A 24,084-nucleotide genomic window follows, 5' to 3' on the forward strand; every position below is an offset into this window, starting at 1 on the left:
TTCCTCCTCGGCTATAAGAAGGAGGACTCGGTGCTTGTTTGGGCCTCATCTGTCAGCCACAGCTTTTCCTATGGATTTTCCTGTTTTGATCCTTGCCATCTGGAGTGTCTCTTTTCTTCCTCTGCGTTTCCTGCCGAGCCGACATCATGAAAATTTCATTCTTAGCTGCAGCTTTGCAGAGTTTGGCTCCGAGCTGCAGAGAGATTTTCATCGTTTCTGTGGCTGAATTCCTGCAAATGTGCAACACAGATCTGCAGTGTCCGTGTCATTTCAATAAACGCACACAGATGAAAACAACCACATGCGTAAAGCTGAAGGATTGCTCAATGAGAGGCTGCAATTATGGGATGGATCTTATTTTGGTGAAAGGTCAAGTTTAAATGAGGACAGAAGAGCATCTTCAGGCTGCAGTAAGAGAACTGTCCCTGCATGGTTCCGTGTGAGGATTTGTCCTTCATGCAAATGTTGAATCGTAATGTTCTGTCATGCCTGCACCAGTCCTGAAGAGTGTGCACGTGTGGGAGCGCACGCTGACTGAGCCGGTACCTAACCCGGCCCAGCTGTGCAGAACTTGAACAGAACTCACAGATGCTGGAAGCGTTTTTGTGTGTTGAGCAGCATCTCTGGGAGGGTGGGAGCAGGACTGGTCCCCCCTCCCTCACTGGTCCTGCGTCTTATCAGCGTTTCTCCTGAACCTGAAAACTCCTAACCTCTCCCCCCCCCCCCCGATACAGACTGGTACAGCCGCCGCTCTCCACACATCACATGTGCGCCAGACGCCCACCTCACACGGCGCAGACCCCCCGGCAACAAAGGACAGAAACAATCCCAGCAAAAAGCTGCTGGGGTGTCATGGCGGTAGAAGCTGACGCCAGAAATGGACAAAAATGTTCTTCCTGCCATCTTGTCTTTCATGGAGAAACCATCTTTCCCCCACAAAGGTGTTCCAGTGATGAGCTCCAGGCCCACAAAGGACCGTTTCTCTGTTTCTCTGGAATGATCCGGCTCGGGAAAAACACGGCGTTCCCTCACCACAGTTGTTTTAATTACCCACAATGCTCTTCAGCACTGCTGCAATCAAAGTTCCCAAACACGGATGGGAAAAGTAAAAGTATATTGAAGCTTTCAGTTTTTCAAGTTAAAAAAGATTTTCAGAGAAGATGTGTTAAATTCTTAAAACTTTTATGTTTATTTTATATCAAATATTTTTCAGTTTGCCCTAAATTCCAATGCAGTCTTTGGGACTTCATTTATTCCGTCTGGGAGGGATTCTACGCGTTTCTTTGTGGAAGCAGCTTTAAAAATTGGACTTTTACATATTAAGTTAGGAATAAAGCTCACTTTTGACCTTTTTTTAGAAAAAACATGGAAATACCTGAAGTTAAATCAAACATAGAAGCTTTGAAACCCACATCAGAATGTCCTCTGATAAAACCTGCCAAAAGCAGGAACAGAAAAAACGTGGACGGTTAGAACTGAAATCTGCTGTGATGAGCTTGGAAGAAGTCGAATAACTAAAAACACGATTTGAATTTAACAACAAATCAAGCTAAAAGGGCACCAATCCTCCCAAACACCCACTAAAAAACAGCTACAGTTCAATTCCCAGCTGCAGAAAGTCTCATAGCAGGTGAAGGTCGTCACACAGGAACGCGTAAACCATCACTTCCTCCTTTCCTTTAAGTCTGGCAGCTACAAACGATGACAGAGGATCCTGCAGCCACGTCTCAGTGAACTTCAGGCTTTTCCTGATATTCCACTTTATGCTCCTATTAATACTTAAAAACTTGCATGTTTAATTTTTCAGAGATCTCACATTCACTGCAGTGATTCACAGACAGAAAATCCTCTTTTTAACAAACTAATAGTTTCCCATGACTCAGCACATCAACAGTGTGAATTCATCTTTACAAGCTTTTCAATTATTCAGCAGTCGATTCATTTATTTTTTTTATAAACATGTCATTCAAAATTGGATGTGTTTGTGCAGTTTTCTCTGGGATTTTTTGGAGCTCCTTCCTTCAAAAGCAACTTTTTTTGACTTGTGATCTGTTAATACAGACAAACAGAGGAAGTATTAGGGCTACAACTAAAAAAGAATAAGAAATATACAAATCTGTGAGAATAAAGTCTTTAAATTATGAGAAAAATTTCAAAATTTCCAGAGAATAAAGTCAATCGAACCTTTATTTATAGGTCAATTGAGAATAATTTCTTCATTCACAACGAATGATAGTGCAACATAAGTTACATACAAATAAAAAAAGGACAAATCCATGCATCAGTATTTACAATAAAAAGACTTACACTTTAAAACATCTGCATTCATCAAAGATGTCTTAAAGGCAGCTAAGGAGACCAAGAAACACAACTTCAAGGTTTTCTGCAACTCATTCCAGTCATAAAGGACGGAGGGGCGGCCCAGGGAGGTCCGAACCCTGGGTCCAACCATAGGGAGAAAATCACCGGAACGCAAACTGGTAGATGTTACGGAGGGAACCGCCTGCGCGTGAGGAGCGATGGCCGTTTGACAAGATCCTATACCTTTTGGAAGAACGGTCAAAAATTCCTAGAAACACCCCTGAACATGTGGACAGCCTTCCAGGAAGAGCTGAAGCTGCAAAAGGTGGACCCACATCATTCTGAACTCTATGGGTCAGGAATGAGACGGCACTTCAGTTCAGATGTGAGGCAATGCAGGTGAGCCAATACCTTTGGTGATATAATAAACCCTCCAGGTCCACCCCCACCTGCACAGCAGTGCTGTGAGGCAGTGTTTTTCAACCTTTTCTGAGCCACGGCACACTTTAACCTTAAAAAAAATCCCGCGGCACACCAGCATCCAAAAATTAAAAAAAAAGAAGGAGAAACACATAATATGTATTGATCTACAGCCCCTCCACAATATCACATGCATTTTTGAGATTATTCTTGCAGAAAAAGCTGGAAACTGCAGCTTTTTTTCCTAAAAGATTCAATAAAAGTTAAGTTAGAAGATTTAAAAATAGTTTGATGCGTGTTCGTTGGTTTCAAGACGTTTAACAACAGATCTCCGTATGTGCTGTCACTCTCACAACCCAATGCATCATGGGAGATGTAGTGCATAAAACGGCCGGAGATCGGTTTTCGGAGCTTTATTGTTTTGTTCACTTGTTCCACGGTCTGATACCGGATTCTGTGGAAAGCTACACCGCTAAGGACGAGCTTTAGCTGGTATTTCTGTTAGAACTGAGCGACTTTACGAGCTAAATCGGGACAAGGAAGTGAAGACTTTAACCACTTCTGATTGGTCAGACTGATTACATGTGATTAAGCCCCTCAAGAATGATTGGTGGAGACAGTCAAAGGAACGGGACTTTCCCAAATACAGCCGGAGCTGCAGCTGAATCGTGGTACGGTCATTCTTATCAAAATGTCTTTAATAAAATAAAATAAACGCAAAGAAAAAGTATTTTACGATCTTTTATATTCCTAACTCCTGAGTGTTTTATCAGGGCCTGTTTGGATGAACACAGAGCTGAAATCCTGGAGATGGGAAATGTTTTTAGATCAGTTAATGAGGGCAATTTTCCACGGCACACTTGACCATCTCCCACGGCACACTAGTGTGCCGTGGCACACTGGTTGAAAAACACTGCTGTGAGGAACCCCTGCATCCTGAAGGTGAAGAGAGAATATGTGGAAAACGGGGAACTGTAGGACTGAATAATTATGGATCAGATGTTAAAGTCTGACACGTCCATTCCTGAAACATTCAGAAGTGGTTTTTTTGTCCTCTCAGGTTTAGAGTTTGTCTTGCTGCGACAACTTGAGAAGTTCAACCTGCTGAGCATTTTCTACACGTGCAGCAATAAGGCTGTCCTGACCTCATCCATCACGGTCTGCTTTGGATCTGCAACGAGATACGACAGCGACAGACTGTAGGTCTGCAGAGAGGATCACTGGTTCAAACCTTCCCTCCACTCAGGACCTGTACTGGTCCAGATTCAGGAAGCGGGCTGCTAAAATCTCAATAGACCCCCCCCCACCCTGAACACAATCTTTTCAGTCTCCTCCCCTTAGGGCGGCGTTTTGTAATTCACCATAATCACTCGCCACAAAGAGTGGCGTCGCTCTGATGAACCACAAACACAAGAACTTTAGTTGTATTTTGTTTTACACCCATTTATACTTTGCCTTGTTTGTCTTTACATGACACACCTTGTATTTGCACTCGTACTTGTACTTGGGCAATAAAGGCGATTCTGATCAGGATTCTCCTATTTTTTCAATTAAAAGATTTTAGCATCAATGCAGAAACGGCTCTTCTGAGTCGCTTCCTTAAACACAAAGCTCGGTTTTCAATCAGCAAAAATTCACAAGAGGAAATCGGTCGGCACACTGCGCCGATGCCTTTATCGTTATTCCATTTCATAGCAATGACTAAAACTAAATTGTGGTTCAGAGATGCCAATGCAGAAATGCTGTGTTGAACTCTAGATCTGATTCAACTTCAAACGTGTTCATCTTTCCAGCCACAGCTCAGTCTGACTCAGTTCAATATCAATTCATTAGATCTCTGTTCTAAAATGTATTTTGTTTGGTTTTAAAGCAGTTTTCATGTCAGACAAACACGAGGGAAAACCTTCCATGGTGGAATTATGAATTTCTACATTAAAACCAACAAAAATCCAGTTTTTAGACAAAAATATCAAGACATTTCTTTCATAGATGTTATTTGAATCGTTGCTATATTGTTTTTTCTCAAGCAAAGGGCTTTTTTTTTAAACCAGCAGTAGTTGGAACTTCAGACCTGCGGGACAAAAAGCTGCTGAACCGTTTTTACGCAGATGACACCCTGACAATCTTTTCAATGTGGCCCTGATTCATCGGCTGGAGGCTGAAGATGAAATCATCTTCATGGGATTAGAAGTTGATCATGATGAGCCTCAGAACATTCAGAGCTAGTCCTGAAAGATCCCATCACTTCATAGATTTTATTGTTTGACATATCTGAGCCTGTTTTTGGTTGTCCTGGAATAAATCCAGATGAAGTTCTCTGCAGATCAGGAGCACAAATGTTTAAAAGCTTCTTCAGTTCAAGATTCAGGATGAAGGGATCCTGAAATCAAAGACGTTTTCCGATTTCGGTCCAATGGAATGATACATGTCAAGAGTATCGACTATCTTTTTGAGTCCCTGACAGACGGAGAGCAGAGCTGCCATTTTCTTGGCTTTGGGGGTGTCCGCTCTGATAAGTCTGGTGCCAGACTGTAAATGAATGAACCACAGGCCATTTGCAGATATTTCTCACTTTAGCACCGACTGCTATGATTGGACTCCCGGGTTTCGGCTGCAGTGTCATCGGTTATGGAAATGTTGTGGAGAAAATGGATCTGTGGGGTTAAGAGTGAGAGAAACTCTCTCTTTTTGGGTTCTGAGAAATGCCTTTTGAAGACGTGATGGGAGCTTTATCACTGATGGAATAAAGACTGAATGAAGCTCTGGAGCAGAAACTTGTCTTCACATTCAGATTCATTTGTCTGCAGTATCAGAACCTAAACGTTTCCAAAGCACAACAAAGGAAACTGGCTTTGGTAGAGGAGATGCAAGAAAAGGTATTCAGAAAGTCTTCCTCACAAAGTCTAACAAAAACACAAGTCACCCAAGTTTGAGGGTTCTGCTACAGAAGGATTTGGTAAGTCTTCCCTTTGCACGTCAACAGCATTAACCTATCCAGGCAGTGAAGAACGCTGCTCTTCATCCTGCAGCTTCAGCATGAAAAGCTGCAGAGCGACGATTTCATTTGGAAAAAAGACCCTTCCAGAATGGACATTTATGGAACTTTTACTGTAAATATGGAAGCTTAGCAACATTTGCATCATTGGTGGCTTTTACACCGTGCTGCTCTGCATCGGCGCCGCTGCACATTGAGCAGCCTGTGATCACATAGACCCATGCGTGTGGCAGCAGCGTGCACTGAAGCTGCATGTGGAGCTTCTATGAATATCTAAAATTCAAACAAAAAAAAAATAAAAAAGAGCAAGAAGGGAGGAGAGTTGGCATGAGAACCAGCTAATCTATGAGTATGAAGATGTTCACGGTTGGTGAGGGTTTTCTACAGGTTATCATCCTCATTTTCTTTAGTTTTACACATTTAAAGTTCAAAAGGGTTTCATTGGCTTTTTTTTCCTTAGCCTCAACCATTATGTACATTGTCCAACCGCTCTGGATGTTTTACATGCTAATATCCATGGGTCCAATGCGCCGGCGAACACTCCACACCTCCTCCAGGGCTGGAGCCTCACCGTGCATACCAAGTGGTCTGCAGAGAACCTGATGTTCAGACCAGGCAGAAAGTGCTCATGGTCCACACATGTTCCACTGCAGTCTGCTGGACGTGTGCGTGTTCTGATCCAAACTGACTCCAGCTGTCTCTGAAGAGGAAGCCAGCCTTCATCATCATCAGAGACAGGAGAACATCTAAAGCAGAGCAGCGTTGGGCGTGTCCTCCTCATGCGTTCTAACCTCTGTCTGCATAACTTTGCCTCTGTCATTTTCTCTGATTTATTCACATCACTTTGGATACAGCATGCTAGCACATATCCCCCCCCCCCCCTCAGGCCTTTACTGTTATGTAAACCTGTTGCAAGAAGAACTACGGCTGCATCCAAATAATATAAACAAGCCACGTCTGTGTTCATCCAGAAGTGAAAACAGAAGAATGTTTTTACACTCAGATGTTTGCAGAGCAAAAACTGCAAGGCTGAGTGGGTTATGATTCAAGAGAGGAACCCCCCCACTCACACACACACACGCACACACTCCTGAGTGAATGTCTCTGCCTGAGGCCCCACTAGGAACCAGAGTTTCCTTCCCTGAGAGAACCCAAAGGGATGCTGGGTCATCTCTGCATGCAGGAGAGCAGCTGCAGGAACAGCCACCAACAGCTGGATCCATTCAATTCAATACATGCATGCAGCTGGGACTGAAAACGCAACACTTCAGGTCAGAGTTCCTCTGAAACGGACTCAGGAACCGAACCAGAGTGCTGGATCCAGCAGCTGTGCAGACCCGGTTCTGCTGCAGACCAACAATACTTGAACTGGTTTCTGCAGCTGTCAGACCCTGTTGCACCCGCGTGGACTCTCGGGACTCACCGCTTGCGTTCTTCCCGCAGATGAGGTGCTGCCACGGCTGCATACACCCCCAGATCTCCGCGTCGCCGTTCACGGCCTGATCCACGGTCTCCACGGTGAACTTGGGGATGCCGTTGTCGCGCTCCAGTAGCGCACTGCGCAGCACCCGCGCGTACACCTCACGGAAGAGGCTCTCCGTGGACGCAGCCAGGTAGATGGCCGCGTGCTCGTGGATCCTCACCGCCACCCTGCTGTCCACCATCCACCTGAAGAACTTCCCCACGTTGAAGGTGAGTCCGCAGCGCGCCGACTTGCCGCGGCTGAACTTGTCCTCCTCCGTGCTCATGTTGTACAGAGACAAGGCGCCGACGGCCGCGCTCACGCAGCTCAGCGACACGCTCCACGACAGGACGAGCTTCACGGCGCTCTGGACCTCGTATTTTGTGCATTTGGCGAAGCGCAAACTCAGACGCTGCGCCTCCTTGGCGACCCGAACCAGGACCCGGCTGACCAGCACCGACAGCCTGAGCAGGACGTCCTGCGTCGGCGGCGGGAGGCTCATCTCCTCGTCCTTGGTCAGCGCGCTCGCCACTTCCCCGAAGCTCCACGGCACATCTTCAAGCTCGGGTAGCTTCGCGCACCGCCCGCTGCACTCCAGGATCTCCGCGTCCTCCACCAGGACCGTGTTCACAGTGTCCAGACTGTTGTGCCGACTGCGCATGGAGTCGGTTAAATGCCAGTAATTCCCGCCATGTGCCTCCGAGCAGCACAGCGACGCACTGGAAGACCTGAAGGAGTCGGCGGCTCCACCATAACCCGAATCTAGCGTCAAATCCTCCAGGGTCCGCGCCGCTGACTTGCTACTCCTTGCCATTTTGGCACCTCATGCTGCAAAGGAGAACTCGGGGAGGGGAGGAGAAATGTGGAGGAGGCGCTTTTCACGGAGAAGTTTCTGGTTTTCTGGGGGGGGGGGGAAGTTCCTCCAACCTAGAGCAGAAAGTTGGACGGCGTCTCTGGAGAACCTCCGGTCTGCGCGCTGGAGCGGCGCAGTGGCTTCACCGAAAGGCGGAGCGCGCGCGGCCGCCCAGCCAATAGACTTCCAGAAAGAATCAGCAAACACTTGTAATTGGATCACCAAATGATCAATGAAAGCCACACGACGCAGCTTCCGATCCTCAATGATCATAAATCCAAAGTTAGATGGATCTGGTTTGATTGGAGACAAAAGTCGAAAACATCAGAGCGGCGAGGTCAAACGTGCGTGAAAAGTCAGCGGAGACGCAGAAGAGCCTTCAGCGGCAGACGCTGCTCTCCTCCACAAATGGCTCAGTCTGAAGGAAACATGACTCAAGGCCATTAATAATAAATGACGTACAGAATCCATCCTCTGATCCTCTGGAGGAGAACTCATCCAAAACATTGACGTTACTTTCAGGCTCGCTTGAATTCCTCACACGGACAAATTTGGATTTTACCAACAAATATGTGTCTCTCATGGTATTTCCTGACACTAAAATGAAGGAAGTCAATTAAAAAAAGGTCAAGTAAAAGTATTTAGTGAAACCAGCCAGAGAGAACATGACTGAAGCTTAAATGTTCTCCTAAGTGCAGATCATTGTCTCTGTGGGGAGTTATAGCAGGAATGTCTCCATGCCGCATCTTTACTGTTTGCGTCTCTTTAGTGCAAATTCTCCAAACCGTCTCCGGAGCAACAGTGAGCCCTAGCGGCCAACGAACGAACTGCAGCTTCACCGACACGTTTCATTCATTCAATTATAAAACAGGAAAATCACAACAAAATCATTATTTCATGTTCTGGTCAGCAAACACGTGTTCAAAAACAGAATTTAGAAGTAAAATAGAACAGAATTTAAAATCCTTAAATTACTGAAAGCATTTTTAGAATAAAAGACCAACATATTAGCCTAATAAAAAGGATGATTTCATATGGTGTGAGTCCAAACTCTGCTTTTTCAAGTTTTTATTCAAAAATAACATTTTATCATCCATTTAACATTTACCATCATGTTTTTTTCGGTTTTTCTTGTTCCGTTTTGTCACATTTCTACCAAATTCAAGCTCATTGTGTCTGAATCCGGAACAAAAGTCAGTGATTTCTAGAAACCATCACCGGGCTTTTCTTGTGCTTAAAGAATGGCCCCTGATTTCCACGCAGTCAGTGTAGGAGGAGGAATAAAGCTGCATTGTGACCTGCGGTTTTAAATCCCTCTTCAAAAAAAACGAGTGTGCAAAAGAGCAGGCAGGCATGAAACAAATGTAACTGCATCATGAGAGGTACAGGAGAGTAAAGTGGATACAAATAACTCAGTAATCAAATTAATCTGTCTCCAGGTAAAAACACTTACCTCCACCTGGTAATGTCACTGTGATTATGGGAAGGTTGACAAGTTTTGAGGTTGAAAGGACAATCGTCTTTATTCTCACAACTCAGACTTTGAATTTGAGGGAAAAAACAACAAAACAGTGAAAAGCTGGTCTCACCTCTGGTTACCTGGCTCATCTCTCTTTTTCAAAAGCTGAAGAAAAGACACTGCTGCGACACTGAGGAACCTGAGAGTCGCTGAAGAACACGGCAGCAACATGTGACCTTCAAAGCTTTGTGCACGTGTGCAGAAAGCAAACTCTCTTTGTAACTGATTCAGCATCAGCAGGCCTGGTTCTGAGAAGTTCTGTCTCAGAAAAACTAATGAACATGACATCACCTCCTACTTTATCGACAGCATGAACGATGCCTCATATCTGCAATGTTCAATTATTGAGATAATTCAACATTTGTCACAGAAGTTTACTTTTGTCTTTAGCCCACTTCAGCCCACATGTATGTGAGAATCCACAGACGTAGATATGTTTGCCTCCGTAGTTAGCAAGTTTGCTGGTTTTTTTTTTGACTTTGAACATTTTTTTGATTTTGTTCCTTTACGATTAAGTTTGACTGTAAAAGCAGCAAAATCCACATAATAGATTTGTAAAAACAACCAATTTTACCAAAACGTTACACAAAATAATGTATTAAAGTGTAAAAGTTGAACAACAAGTAAAACATGTAAACCGTCATTTCAACAGTATAATACAGGTCAAAGATGAATAATTCAATTCTTTTCCACACATAATGAATCACTTTTATGAAGACCAGACAGGTTGTTTTGATGAAAATGTTGTTGTTGTTTTTTAGCACAATCTTGCATTTTTCTGATGATGGAAGACAGAGAAAGAGAAACAAAATAAAGATCAAATTTGCAGTTCTGAGTATTTCTGTTTTCAAATCCGACAGATCAGGAGCAGATGAAAAGCTGTTGTTGGAAACAGATCGTAGAAAATACACTGGATGGAGGCACATTCTCCCTGCTCTGCTCCATTCTGATCGTCCACCTGCAGACCAACGGATCCATGAACGTCTCTGTTTTCCTGGTCTGAGCGGGAATCTGGATCAGAACTGGACGGCTGGATAGACCAGTGCAAAGAAGAAATGGAACAAAATATCATATAAAACATGTCCGTTTGTACAAACGAGATGTGCAAATATAAAATATGAGTGATATGTACTAATGTGAACAAGTCTGATGTGCAAAAAAGCATGGAGTTAGGAGAAATAAATTACTCAAAAAAAAGACAAAGTATGTGAATAAAATGTAAACGGCTGGATCAAGAACAAGCAATTTAGCTTTAAATTCAAAAACGTTTTTTGAATTGACCATGAAATGTCATTAAAAAAATCAGTTGTCTATTTATTATTTTTCTTTATTTAACCATGTAGATGCTATATAGATATATTTTTTTTACATATTTACTTCGTTTTCCATTTTGAATCTTGTTTGTGCTTTCAGTTGATCAATTTTCTGTTCTTTATATTGATTTATTATATTTATTTTGTTAAAAATGCACAACTTTGGGACTGTAGCCTCCAGCAAACATCGTATTTTAATGTTTTAAAGTCCTCTGTTATTGTCTGAAGCTGAAATGACAGCAGAAATCAGATGCAGTATTCTAGAGATTCATAAAAGAGAAAGTCTATGCTTTAAATTAAGATGAAATGACCAAATAGGAGCCCCTGTGTGCGGTGTCACGTGCCACGCATGCGTAAACTCTGTTACATGGCCGCTGCAGGTGTCACGGCTAACGGTTTTATGTAATTCAACGTGGATCACGTTAGATGTTTAGCGACCAAACGCTCTGCAGGGGCGAAACGGCGCGTCCCGTGTGGTAAATCCAACGCACCAAAACCCGCTCACCCTCGCCGCGATGCATGTGAGCATCCGGGTACTTCCGGACTCATCCATCTGAGCCAATGGTCGAACAGCTGCCCTCCAAAGTTACTTTTTATTTTTTTATTTTAGTGTTTTCCGCCTCCATATCGAGTTAAATCATTGACTGTTGTGTTTTGTGACCTATAATCGATTTTTTGGGGCTGTTAAAGAACAGCTGACGCCACCAAAACAGAGCCGAGAAAGCACATTACGGAAACGTGACAGAAGGATCGTTACATAAAAACAGATTCTGACCAATCAGAGCTCCCCGTTCCAGACTCACCGTTCCTGTGGGCGGAGACATCCACGCAGTAGAGACATCCTCTGAGTGCCGAATGTTCCTCTCTGCTGTGCAGGTAAGTCAAACCTTCACCTGGAGAAATAAACCGCAGTTCTAGAGACAGAATCGAAAGTTTAGTGACTATTTTTCCTTTTTTTGTTACGCGTGACGTTTTTACACGCAGATCGAGTCGGACTACGAAACTAAATTAATCCAGGTTCCGGTTCTGGTGGGTTGTTTATTTGACGTTTCCGGTTCGTGTTCAGTATTAAATTTAATCTAAAATAAATGTTATTTTAGGCTGTATCGATGCCTCTGTGGGTAAAACCGGGGCCGAGCAGCAGATGAGACTGAGAACATTTCTGTTTGGGGACCAAAAAGATCCTTCTGGAAAACGTCATAAGGTTGATTTGTTTTTTTATTTTTAATTTCCGGTTCTCCGTCAGTAAAATCAGAGGAGACGCTCAGCGATGACGGTCAACACCGTCCACTGGTTCCGAAAGGGGCTGCGGCTGCACGACAACCCGGCTCTGAGGGACTCCATCCGGGGCTCGGACACCCTGCGCTGCATCTACATCCTGGACCCCTGGTTCGCGGGCTCCTCCAACGTGGGCATCAACAGGTGGAGGTAAACAGGGCGGGGCATCTTCTGTTGTTTTCCGCCTTCTACAAACTTCCTGTTAGTTCTTCTCACGCGCCCCACATCCGGTGGGGGGGGGGGGAGATGCTGTTCAGCAGAGTCTGCATCTTCTGGATGGACTAAACCAGTGTTGTCACGGGGGTCGCATTTGTTGCATGATCTGAGCTCCTGTTATGCCCCTTTTTGTGTCGGGGGGGGGGCATAACATAGAAGTAATGCTCGGGGGGGGGGGGGGGGGGGGGGGGCTTCTCCATAGATACAAATGAATCCTAAACAATGTTTCCCAACCAGTTCCAGTGTTTCCCCTGTAAAAAACGTTCTGTGGCCTGGGATCATTTCAACTGTGTTTCTCCTAATGAGGTAAAACACTATTAACGTTTTATAACGATGGCGAGGGAACGTCGTCACATTACAGAAAGTTCGTGGCGTTTACATCTAAAGGTCATGAATCGAGACCAGCATTTTACAGTTTGCCTCCCGTTAGTTTCTTCATGTGACGCGTGTTATGCAGCGTCAGGGAAGCACTTCTCACAGAAATGGTCACACGTGTCGTTTTACGTTTTTTCGTCATCATTCCCACATTGAAGTGTTGCAAAGGAGCTGAGTTGAAGCAGAGGATATACGTCCAGTCCGCCACCAGATGGCGCTGTTCTGCGTGGTTTCAAAGCCCCAAATGGTCGTTTCATTTTTCTGGCACAATTCCATGAACCTCTTTGAACGCTTCATGGGGCTTCTACTCCCACCCCTACACCAAACAAAAGACCACACACCTGAACACAAAAACCACAAAACTACAAAGTGCAACACAAACTACAGAAAAGGTGGAGAAGAGCGTCGAGCTGCAGTGGAGACGGGTTGCAGCAAAGCTCACTTCTCCACACGGTGCTTTTTAAAGGCGTGGTGCTGGAGAGGGCGCAAAGAAAGAAAATCTGAAAGAAATCAGACAAACACACAAAGATCCACAAACACAACAGAGTCCCACTCTGATTGAAATAAACAAACAAAACCAAGAACGACCACAGCCGTAACACTGAAGCTCAGAAAGCTTTAAGAGCTTTTTACTCGTTTCTGGAACCATCCAGGATCTACTCAGCATCACAGGTGAAGCAAAGTCGTCTGCAGAGAATGTGGTCATTCAATCGGCTTCGTTCAAATCCGCCAATGTTAACCTGCGTTTCTGCACCAGGAGCTGTTTTCTGGGTTTAAAGACCCGCTCTGATGAAGATGATGTTTTTCTTCTGGCATTTTTCTCATGATGGACAACAGTCTTAAAGAACATTCATCTGAGAATCTGCGTGTCATCATTCCTATTGTGTTGAATCAGACGTGAAGGAACAATGCAGCTTTTTTGTGGCGTAGAAAAGACGCCGGGTGGCTCACAAACTCCACGCTCTCAGAGCTCCTGAGCGCCGCCATGTGCTGCAGAACAACCAAAAACTGACTACTGGAGCTCCATCTAATTCCCGGACTTTACGTTGAATCCATTTGTTAATAAATGAATGAATTGACATCGTTTTCTGCGCCTGAAGAAAAGGATTTTGGTGACTGACTGGGCACAATGTGTGTGTTTTATGCACAAAAAGGTCTTCAGTTTGATATTAAAAAGGTTTAAGTTGAACATCTTTAAATGGGATGTGGGCTTTTCCGTGACCGGAATGACCACGCCCCTCCTTTACATCCAGAGAACGACCATAAAGGCATCTTCTGTTGGAGTTCTCTGGCTCTCTTTTTGAGGTTGCATGGTAGATGTGAATAGTTTCACGTGCGTTTCACGTGCACAGCTGTGGCTTTGAATCAGGCGAGTGTTGCTCTGGGTTGAAGTTGAGCTCCAAGCGTTGGTGTTTTAGCTCTCCGGGCTGTTGGTGTTCTGTCCCGACGGGACAAGAGCTCTTTGAAGGCTTTTCTGCGGCTGCAGGAGAAGTGGCCGTTGGGCTCGTCACCTCATGAACACTCAGAGCTTTGAGCCTCTCACGAGGCCCCGTCCGCCTCGTCGGCTGCATTCCCTCGTGTTCCGTGTTCGCACCGGCCGTGGTTCTGATGAATCCACAGGAATCCTGCAGCCCTGCTGCTGCTGAAGACCTACAGAGCAGCCACGGTCCCTCTTCCGGTGGAGGATCTCCACGCTGCTTTTTTCCTCCGGGTTTAAGGTTTTCTGACGTTTACCATGAAGGCCAATGGCTCTTATCCAGAGTGGACGTTTTGTAGATGAAGCCTCTGAAGACCGGCGGGTCTGATGATGTCACCACTCACAGCGCCGCTTCCTACAGCCTTATGCCACGTTCAAGAACGCGGGCATTCTGTAACGCACTTCAGCGTGAAACGGCGTTCACACTGAACTGTTTCTGCCCAATAGGAAGGCATCTACCTACAGCTGCAGGAGGTTTGCTGTGAAACGTCGCAGCGCTGTTTTCCTCCAGGGTTTTATTTTCCAGCTCCATTTCAATAAACCAAACACTTGGTGCCGTAGAATTAAGTTCCTCTTTGTGATCAATTTACAAACGGTTGGTACCTCTGTGACTTAAAGGGGACGCCATCCATACGCCATAACCAAATCCAAGTCCCTGATTGGTCAACCGCTTCACCTTACAGCACATGACCAATGGTCACATGTTTTGAACGTAGAGCCTGAAAAAAGATTTTAAAAATTGCGTAGAGATGCATGAACACCAAATTTTTGAAGGTGGAAACCCGAAACGTGCAAATACCCACGCTTGGGCAGCTGTGGAGCAGCGGTAGGACGGTCCACCCCTAATCGTAAGATTGCAGGTTCGATTCCCACCTTGCACGCCCATGTTTCAAAGTGTCCTTGGGCAAGACGCTGAACCCCACCTTGCCTCTGGTGGAAGGTTGGTGCCGGCGTTCGTCAGCGGAGTGTGTGAATGTGTGTGTGACTGTAAAGCGCTTTGGGCCTTCGATGAAGGTAGAGAGCGCTACACAAGTAAACGCCATTTACCATTACCATTGTGGCCGCATGACTGAGAAAAGTTCTTTTTTTCTGCAGACTTTTAGAAAACACTTATGCAACACATAAAGGGATGTAAGGGGGAAGTAGGTGAGACGCAAGCGAGTCATTGCTGTTCACGTGACACGTGCACGCTCCTTGCTGCACACACGACCATGGGTCGTCCCATTTTCATGACGGTGGCCGTACGAGCCTCAAGTGGACTGCAAGTCACACCTTTAGATGCAGCCACTCTTCTCTATGACCCTCCACGGACCCAGACGACCCAAAAACCCTCAGAACCCGTCCGGGTGCTGTGACTGGGGCTTTACTGCGGGCCCAAGTGGAGTCTGGGGAGTTTCAGAACAGCACACCCTCCAGTCGGTTCCCCGCGCTTCCTCTCCTGTTTCTGGGTGCCGCTTTGGTTTCGGGAGCAGAAATATTTCTGATGGCGTTTCCTGTCATTTCACTTCCTGTCATCCGTCCTTCTGGCTCTTCAGGTTTCTGCTGCATTGTTTGGAGGACTTGGATGCAAGTCTGCGCAAACTCAACTCCCGCTTGTTCGTCATCCGAGGTCAGCCGACAGACGTCTTCCCGCGACTCTTTAAGGTCAGACGAGTTCAAAGTGAACCTTCTGCTGTACTAGACCTCAGTGCTTCTCCTCAGAAGCAGCAGATATGGAGAGAACGCATTGAAAAAATGATTTTTGGTTCCTTTTGGAGGCGTTTGTAAGTCATTCGTAAACCTTTTCATCGTTTGAAAATCCAATAATGTGGTCAAATTCACTATAGGAGTGTTTGATGCGTCCTCAGGAGTGGCAGATCACCCGTTTGTCCTACGAATACGACTCCGAGCCCTTTGGGAAGGAGCGCGATGCTGCCATCCAGAAACTCGCCAGTGAGGCGGCGGTGGAGGTCGTGGTGCGGATCTCGCACACGCTCTATGACCTGGACAGGTGAGTCCCTCCGCAGACTTGGTCACCACATGCTGGGATTCAGGTGAACCGTTTGTGAAGGCTCGGTGTTCTCTTCTGTTCCAAAGGATCATAGAACTCAACGGAGGACCGCCTCCTCTCACCTACAAACGCTTCCAGGCTCTGATCAACCGGATGGACGCCGTGGAGCTGCCGGCGGAGCGGATCACCCTGGAAACCATGCAGAGCTGCGTCACCCCCGTCAGCGAGAACCACGACGATAAGTTTGGGGTTCTGTCCCTGGAAGAGCTCGGTGAGCAGCTCGTTTCCTGTGTTTGGAGGATGTCAGACTGATGAACGTCTGCGTAAAACCGCTGTTTGACGGGCAGGTTTTGAAACGGAGGGCCTCCCCACCGCGGTGTGGCCAGGAGGAGAAACCGAAGCCCTCCTGAGGCTGGAGCGCCACCTGGAGAGGAAGGTACGCCGGTTCAAAATGTGGGCGTGAATGGCAGTGGTGACTCCTCTGCTGCGGTCAGGGTCTCATTTTAAAGTGCATCGCATCGCATACAAACATGAGACGACTCCACAAAAATCATTTCTATTATCAAATGTTTTATCACAACATTTCCTTTTTTAGTAGCAGCTTCTGTTTATGTGATCGTAAACCCCGCCTCCTTTTCTTTCAGGCATGGGTCGCAAACTATGAGCGTCCTCGAATGAACGCCAACTCCCTGCTGGCCACTCCCACCGGCCTCAGCCCGTACCTGCGCTTCGGGTGTCTGTCCTGTCGGCTCTTCTACTTCAAACTCACTGATCTGTACAAAAAGGTAGGACCGGCTCTGGCGTCATTTCATTTAAGCCGCTCGCTGACCGTTGAGTCAAACCGGCTGTGACCCGCTGCGTCGGCAGGTCAAGAAGAACAGCAGCCCCCCTCTGTCGCTGTACGGACAGCTGCTGTGGCGGGAGTTCTTCTACACCACTGCCACCAACAACCCCTGCTTCGACAAGATGGAGGGAAACCCCGTGTGCGTGCAGATCCCCTGGGACCGCAACCCGGAGGCGCTGGCCAAGTGGGCGGAGGGCCGAACGGGTTTCGCCTGGATCGATGCCATCATGACCCAGCTGAGACAAGAGGGGTGGATCCACCATCTGGCGAGGCACGCGGTGGCGTGTTTCCTCACCAGAGGCGACCTCTGGATCAGCTGGGAAGAAGGCGTGAAGGTGAGCAGGAACGCAGCTCAGCCGATTCATGGAAGGAGCTCTGTTCCCTCATCATAGTCCTCCCACCGCAGCGCCTGCAGCGTCTGAGCTCCCGTTTGTGTCCACAGGTCTTTGAGGAGCTGTTGTTGGATGCAGACTGGAGTGTCAATGCAGGCAGCTGGATGTGGCTCTCCTGCAGCTCCTTCTTCCAGCAGTTCTTCCACTGTTACTGCCCGGTCGGGTTCGGACGCCGAACAGACCCCAACGGAGACTACATACGGTCAGTCACAACCGCCGGGGCTCCACAGTCCTCCATGAACCGATCGAGATTGGTTAAAAACCTCCGTCCTTCTCTCCACTCAGGCGCTATCTGCCGGTGCTGAGGGGTTTCCCGGCCAAATACATCTACGACCCCTGGAACGCTCCTGAGGAGGTGCAGAAGGCAGCCAGGTGCATCATCGGGGTGCACTACCCCAAACCCATGGTGCACCACGCCGAGGCCAGCCGCATCAACATAGAGAGGATGAAGCAGATCTACCAGCAGCTGTCCTGCTACCGGGGGCTGGGTAAGGACGGGCGCTCGAGTCAGTCAGCTGAGCCCCTCCATCAGCTCCAGGCAGAAACGGCTTCCTAAATCAACATTTGTGGGTTTTTTAATGTAGTTTGTCGTTCCATCAGCAGAGCCTTTCATCTGCTGGACTGATAGTCGACGTGTCCTTTGGGCAGATTTACACAACATTTAAAGATGAAAAGAAAATGGAGTTTTCAACATTTCTCAAAACGTTTTCACCCAAAAGTCAAGATTTTCTCTAAGCTTCACTTTGATGCAGCACGAGCGCGGCCATGTTTGTGCACAATTATCGTTCTGGTCAGTTTACACTGATGGGAATTGTTCTGTTCCCTTTTCTGCAACCTTCAGAGGTTAGAAAGACCAACGTTTTGGTCACACATTTGGGATGTTCTAAAGGCCGTGTCACACTGCTGCTACGCACGGAGGAAAACTGGTCACGTGTGGAAAAAGTCAGAACAGTTTTTACAGATGTGATGTATCCAGAATGAACCGCATTAAAACCAGTGCCAGTAAACCAGCTCCGTGGTCAGCTCCATGGTCAGCTCCGTGCGACGCTTTGTTTTCATTAAACAGTCAGATTTCCCTGATCCGTGCTGGTTCTGGTTCTGAGGCGAGGGGCTGGACACCTCCAGGCTGGATCGACCGCTGGAGGGGTGAAGGGTCAGCTGATTTATTGACCCGTCACGCAAATACGCCAATCGTGCATGAAGCGTGCGTGACACGATGCAAAAAGTCCTTCAGACATGCGTGGAACGGTCGTGGAAAGCCACAAATTTGTGGCTGCATCTCACAAAAACGTCACGTAAGACTCACGTCATCATCGCGGATAGACTCCGTAATTCTCAACTGACCGAAAATTCTGAACCAAATCCACGTTAAGACCCGTCAGAAACCCTCGACGGACATCTCTGCAACATTTGTGAATGACGTGTATCACACATGGATCACCAAAGACCGACATTTCCTACGTGGAAACTGCATAAAACGTGTAGCAGCTGTGTGACGCGGCCTTAAAGAAGATTTGGTTTTACGCGTCAAAGGAAAATTCAGAACATAACCAGGGTCTTTGGGGATTTGACATCCTTCTCTTTCTTTGCAGGCCTGCTGGCATCGATCCCCACCAATCCCAGCAGCGACGCCGACGAAGGTCAACGGGGGTCATCCGAGGTGCCAGAGGGAGCCTCGCGCTCAGGTACGTCCACGCAGGTTCATCGCCAAGCCTCCATGTGATCCGTCTAAACTGCAGCTAAATTTACTTCTTCCCACGGGACTTTGTGCCGTGACTGGATAAAAAACCCTCAATAGTGAGCTTTATGAGTGGAGATCAGCAGACTCCTGCTAAAAACAAAACCAGCCGTGGGGGCGTCTGATCCCCAAACAGCCTCAGGCCTCCTAAAGCGGCCAGCCTCTCTTGTTGTGTGTTGAACGCAGGAGGAGGACCGTCGACGCAGAAGCGCCGACACGAAGACGCTCCGTCAGCCAGCAGCTCCAGGTCCCTGAAGCAAAGCAAGCTGGGCGGAAGCTGCAGCAGATGAAGGACGTCAGTCGCTCTGCTCTGCAGACGATGAACCAGACGGGACCTCACATTCACAGGACACCATCTGGTTTGGGTTTTTTAGCCCTTCCTCTGTCCTGACGCTGGGTTTGAGGAGCTGGACCGATGCGGGTCAAGTGTGAAGCAGCGGTTCCAACCGGAACACGCCACAACATAACCTGCAGAAAAACAGAAGGAAACAAATTCTCAGCTACACGCCATGGTTCAGCTGCTAAATATTTCACTGTAATACGTTATTTGAATGTACATAGAATAGTGTTTTTGTACAGTAGGAGAAATGTAAAATAATATTTCAGGCAATATTAAAGGCTGCTGTACATTTGTAAAGGTTTTTGTATATTTGCTTGTGAGATTTAAAAAAAAAAGCTCCTTTTGTAAAACGTTGGTACCAAACGAACTGAAAGGTGTGGTTCTTTGGTTTGGTCCTGATTGTTTTTCAAAAGTCCGTCTTCCAGGTGTAATAAAAATACAGGAAACCCCAGAAGTTTGTTCCCGACTGCCTTCATTTCTGGATAAAAAAACGACGATTCTGAACAGAATCTGGATTTCAGTGAGTTCAGTCTAAAGTGACTGTAAACATTTGAATCGGTTGAAACCAGTTTGAGACTGGTTTAATATTATTCAATGCAGATTAACTTTAAAATACTTTTTTTGTCTTATTGCATTACAAGTACACATTTTGACCCCCCTCCCCATGTCCAAGCAGGCCACTTCTCACGCTCACCTGTCATGACGTCACGTTGGGCGAGTTGATCGGATACCTGTGAGGATGAGGAGGGTGTCGTGCGTAAAGATGCTCTCTAGGACAAAAAAAGGGCCGTTAATTATTTAACAAACAAAAGAAACCAGAGACCCCGCCCCCCAGCGGTCCAATCACAGCTGCCGCTCGGTGTGTGGGCGGGGAAAGCCGAGCCCGATAAAGGCCGAGCTCCGCTTCCTGGTTGTCCGCTTGTTCGGGATGGAGAACCGGCTGGAGGAGCGGAGGAAGCCCGTCCGCCTCATCGCCGCGGTCTGCAGGAACAACGGCATCGGGAAGGACGGGACGCTGCCCTGGAGCTTACCGTGAGACCGGAGCGCGCGCGCGCGCTGCCTGCACACCTTTACCTGCTCCCGATGACGCGATAGAAACGCGGGAAAAGGAGGACATGATTATGATTGCAATAATCAAAGATGTCGATTTAGTTTGTGGTTTTATTCTGAATTTTTTAAAATTCTGTTCTTAATTTTCTCACTTTCCTTAATGTTTGAGCAAAAATGATTCACTAGTTTCCTTTAATCAGCCATAAATCCCATAAAAAAGGTTTACATTGAGACACGTCGCTGTAAAACGTTTAAATGAACCTTTATTATGAAGAACAAACATCAATTATTTCATTTATGGTTTTAACAGGATCTAATTGTGAGTATTAGGATTATACAGCCTTTATCTGAGTACTTCCAGTTAGGTGGTCCAGCAGTTCATCCTCATCATCATCCTCATCATCATGAGCTCTACAGACTCAAGGATCAGAAAATGACTCTCCTAAAGTTTTTTGGGGTTTTTTGTCTCTCAGGTCTGAATTCCAGTATTTCCTGAACACCATCACCAGAGTGTCCAGACCAGGTATGTACCTGCATGACACCTGTCCGTTCTGCTACGACTGGCCTCTAAATGTCGTGATCCTCCTTCAGGAAACGTGAACCTGATGATCTGGGGGAGGCTGTGCTGGTTCTCCCATCCGGACGACCTCTTCCCTCTGCCAAACTCCCTGCATGTGGTGCTGAGCAAGACGCTGACGTGAGCCAAGCAAAGCGCGCCCGCGGCCACGAGCACCTGACGTCCTCGGCTCACCTTTGTCCGGCGTGTCTTCCAGCTCCGTCCCAAACCACGCCCAGTTCCTGTGTGGAGACTTTGAGAGCGCCGTGCGGCTGGCGGCGCTGCCCCCTCTGGCCGACATCATCGAAACCATCTGGGTTCTTGGCGGGACGAAGGTTTACGAGGTAAAGCTGAAAAATCTGCTTTGTGTTGGAGGAGACAGACTGACGTCGGACTCATTCGGACAGAAGAAAAGCTCGTTTTTGTGGCAGACGGCGAGTTTATGTCACCTGATGAGTGACGGACCCTCGTGTCTGAGGAAAGCAGGCGAGGGCCGAGCATCAGGAACCAGAACCAGCTGCTAGAAGTCGGCCCCCATCAGCCGTTCTCCTCAGCTGGTTTTAAAGCACTTTTAGAGAAAAAACAACAGCTTGGATAGAAATTAAAGAACCGTTGAATCTGCACAGACTCCTGTTTACTGATCCAAATCCCCTCTCAGCCGGATTGCTTAGAGGAATCTCCTTACCAAACTTTCACCTTTTTGTGAGCTTCATGTGGTTTACATCAAAATCCAGATTACTGCAGCTCAGAGGAGAGCCGGATCCGTCCTCCAGTTGGTCGATGTTCTCATAATGAGCTTCAGCCTCTTTGTTGAAAATGGCCCACAGCAGCGAACAGAAGCATCAGGTGGAAACGGACTCCGTCCGTCCTGACGGTGTTTTCTCCTCTTGGTTGTTGGCAGGAGGCGCTGAAGCACCCGTGCTGCGACCTTCTGTACTTCACAGATGTCATGGCCGACTTCGACTGCGACGTCTTCTTCCCCGACTTTGACAGAGAGTTATTCCGAGTGCAGGAAGAGTAAGTTTCATCCTCGTGGCTTTGGAGCGCAGCCGCTCCGCTCAGAGGCATTTGCTGACCTCACTGAAGCTTTGTGGAGCTTCACCGACCGTCAATGAGTGACTGCCGCTATATGACATGTTTACACAGCTCTGTAATATCATTATCATTATTATTGGATGTTTCCATCTCACTAAACTCACAGATTCATTTTCCACATCAGGTTTCCAGACGTTCCGAGTGAAGTTCAGGAGGAGAACGGGATCAAGTTCAAGTGCCAAGTTTTTAAGAGAGTGACTATGGAGGATCAGTAAAACGGACGAGGAGGGGGGGCGCATTAACCCTTGTGCTATCTTAGATGACCCCACCCTTACTTTGACGTGTTCTCCCTACCTTGACAAAGGTGGATAAAGGTGGAAAGATTTCATGTAATCCATGGACACCAGTGAAGATCACAAATCATTGAAGAAAAAAGGTTCAGAGCACTGTCTAGTGGGTCTAGATGACCCACCTCCCAATGTTAACGTACCTAAGATAGAACAAGGGTTACAGGACCACAACTTTATTTTTAATGAATCCTTTAAATCTACCTGCAGTCTTTATCCAACCTTAAGGAATCAGGAAAAAATGTTTCAAATAGTTTTTAAAGATGGTTTTGGTCGACTAAAGGAAGGACAAACATCTAAAAATCATCTCCTCTGTTCATATAATCACACTAATCTGGATTTCCTAAAAGCCTCAAATCTGCGTTCCACTTGGCGGCTCTGACCGGAGGTCCAGCCCTTTTTCCACCAAGCTCCAGTTTCTTCAGCCTGTAATATTTTGGTCTGAGGAGTGAGGCGGATTGTTCAGTCAGCTCCTGAACACGATAATCCAGGAATGTCTGATTCCAGCATCAACTGAAATGTTTTTAGAAAACGGTGGAGTCAGCATGTTTGATTTGAAGAAGAGGTGAGAATTATGTAGCCAGAATTTACTCCAGTTTGGTTGCTATGGTGACATTTGCTATTGCGCTTTGGGGTCACGGGGATGCTGGAGCCTATCCCCACTATAGGTGAAGGTGGGGTTCACTCAGGTGCAGTGCCCCCCCCCAGGGACATACAACCACACACACTCGCACACATCTGATCACCTGAGAAAATGAGAACAAGTAAACTCCACACTGGAAGGACCCAGCCAGGATTTGAACCCTCTCCCAGTTAGACGAGAGTGCTAACCACTACACCACAGCACAGCCTGACATAATTACAAAAGTATTTTTCTTATTAGATTTGATCTTTGGTTACATGATCTGGTGTTTCTTCGTACAATCATGAGGTTTAATTGCTTTGTTGTGTTTTTTTTCTCTTTTTATCAAAGTACATCATATTTGGAAAATAAGTTGTCTGTTTATTTTCACAGCTGATTTTTCTGTTACTGCATCTTTGCTTCATTAAAATGATTTAAGTCCTTAAGTTATTAAGACTTTAAATGATGTTTATGTCTGAAGTATTGTTGTGAATCCTGGTACTTAAACAAAAATCATTTCCTGTTTGATTTATATCATAACTGTCTCAGTAAAAGGATTTTAAATGTCTAAAATAAAATCTTCAAGCCTTTAATTTTTAGCAAAAAATACTAAAACTTTATGTACCGATTTTTTTTTTTTTTTTTAAATTTAAATTATTTTAGTCTGTAGAAGAACAAAAAAGGTATTTGGGGGAAATATTCTAACAGTTGAGTGTTTGTTGTAATTGTAAATATTAGCCAGTAAGTGGCGCCGTCTTTCAGAGAAGAGTGGAAACTGATCTGTTTCAATCCCAGAAATGTCATTAAGTTGAAGACATTTTACGTGGACAGACCCGCCATCTTCAATACTGGAAATAATCATTTTAATATTGATTAGTTTTACTGTTAGAATAAAGGTGCTGTTATGGATCTGAGGGCTTTAGGAAGTGAATTCTGTTATAGTAGATACGGCGGTCTTCAG

General features: G+C 46.3%; 3 protein-coding genes across 5 annotated transcripts in view; 2 read left to right on the top strand and 1 right to left on the bottom strand.

Moving 5' to 3' along the window:
* Positions 1-10,097, bottom strand: part of btbd11b (BTB (POZ) domain containing 11b) — a 77,702-nt gene extending 67,605 nt beyond the window's left edge. For both annotated transcript variants that reach the window (XM_023956122.2, XM_023956121.2), the window contains exon 1: positions 7,140-10,097. In XM_023956122.2, coding sequence (XP_023811890.1) covers positions 7,140-7,992 — 853 coding nt within the window. In that variant the 5' untranslated portion in view covers positions 7,993-10,097. The remainder of the gene's footprint in view (positions 1-7,139) is intronic.
* Positions 10,098-11,599: 1,502 nt separating this feature from the next.
* cry1b (cryptochrome circadian regulator 1b) lies at positions 11,600-19,967 on the top strand. 2 transcript variants are annotated; one of them, XM_004069867.5, is made up of 12 exons: positions 11,600-11,739; positions 12,110-12,291; positions 15,745-15,853; positions 16,057-16,199; positions 16,286-16,470; positions 16,547-16,635; positions 16,844-16,984; positions 17,067-17,378; positions 17,486-17,637; positions 17,721-17,923; positions 19,028-19,120; positions 19,360-19,967. In XM_004069867.5, the coding sequence occupies exons 2-12, from the start codon at positions 12,134-12,136 to the stop codon at positions 19,461-19,463; spliced, it is 1,689 nt and encodes a 562-aa protein (XP_004069915.1). In that variant the 5' UTR covers positions 11,600-11,739; positions 12,110-12,133; the 3' UTR covers positions 19,464-19,967. The 2 variants fall into 2 exon arrangements, with proteins under 2 accessions (XP_004069915.1, XP_023811891.1); XM_023956123.2 differs by having other exon boundaries at positions 11,727-11,892.
* A 412-nt stretch (positions 19,968-20,379) lies between these two features.
* Positions 20,380-23,573, top strand: zgc:153031. The gene is made up of 6 exons (XM_004069868.5): positions 20,380-20,545; positions 21,037-21,086; positions 21,155-21,260; positions 21,337-21,463; positions 22,021-22,136; positions 22,339-23,573. The coding sequence occupies exons 1-6, from the start codon at positions 20,442-20,444 to the stop codon at positions 22,427-22,429; spliced, it is 594 nt and encodes a 197-aa protein (XP_004069916.1). The 5' UTR covers positions 20,380-20,441; the 3' UTR covers positions 22,430-23,573.
* Positions 23,574-24,084: the final 511 nt, after the last annotated feature.

This window comes from Oryzias latipes, chromosome 6 (assembly GCF_053564925.1).
Source record: "Oryzias latipes strain Hd-rR chromosome 6, Olatipes_Hd-rR_3.1".
NCBI lineage: Eukaryota > Metazoa > Chordata > Actinopteri > Beloniformes > Adrianichthyidae > Oryzias > Oryzias latipes.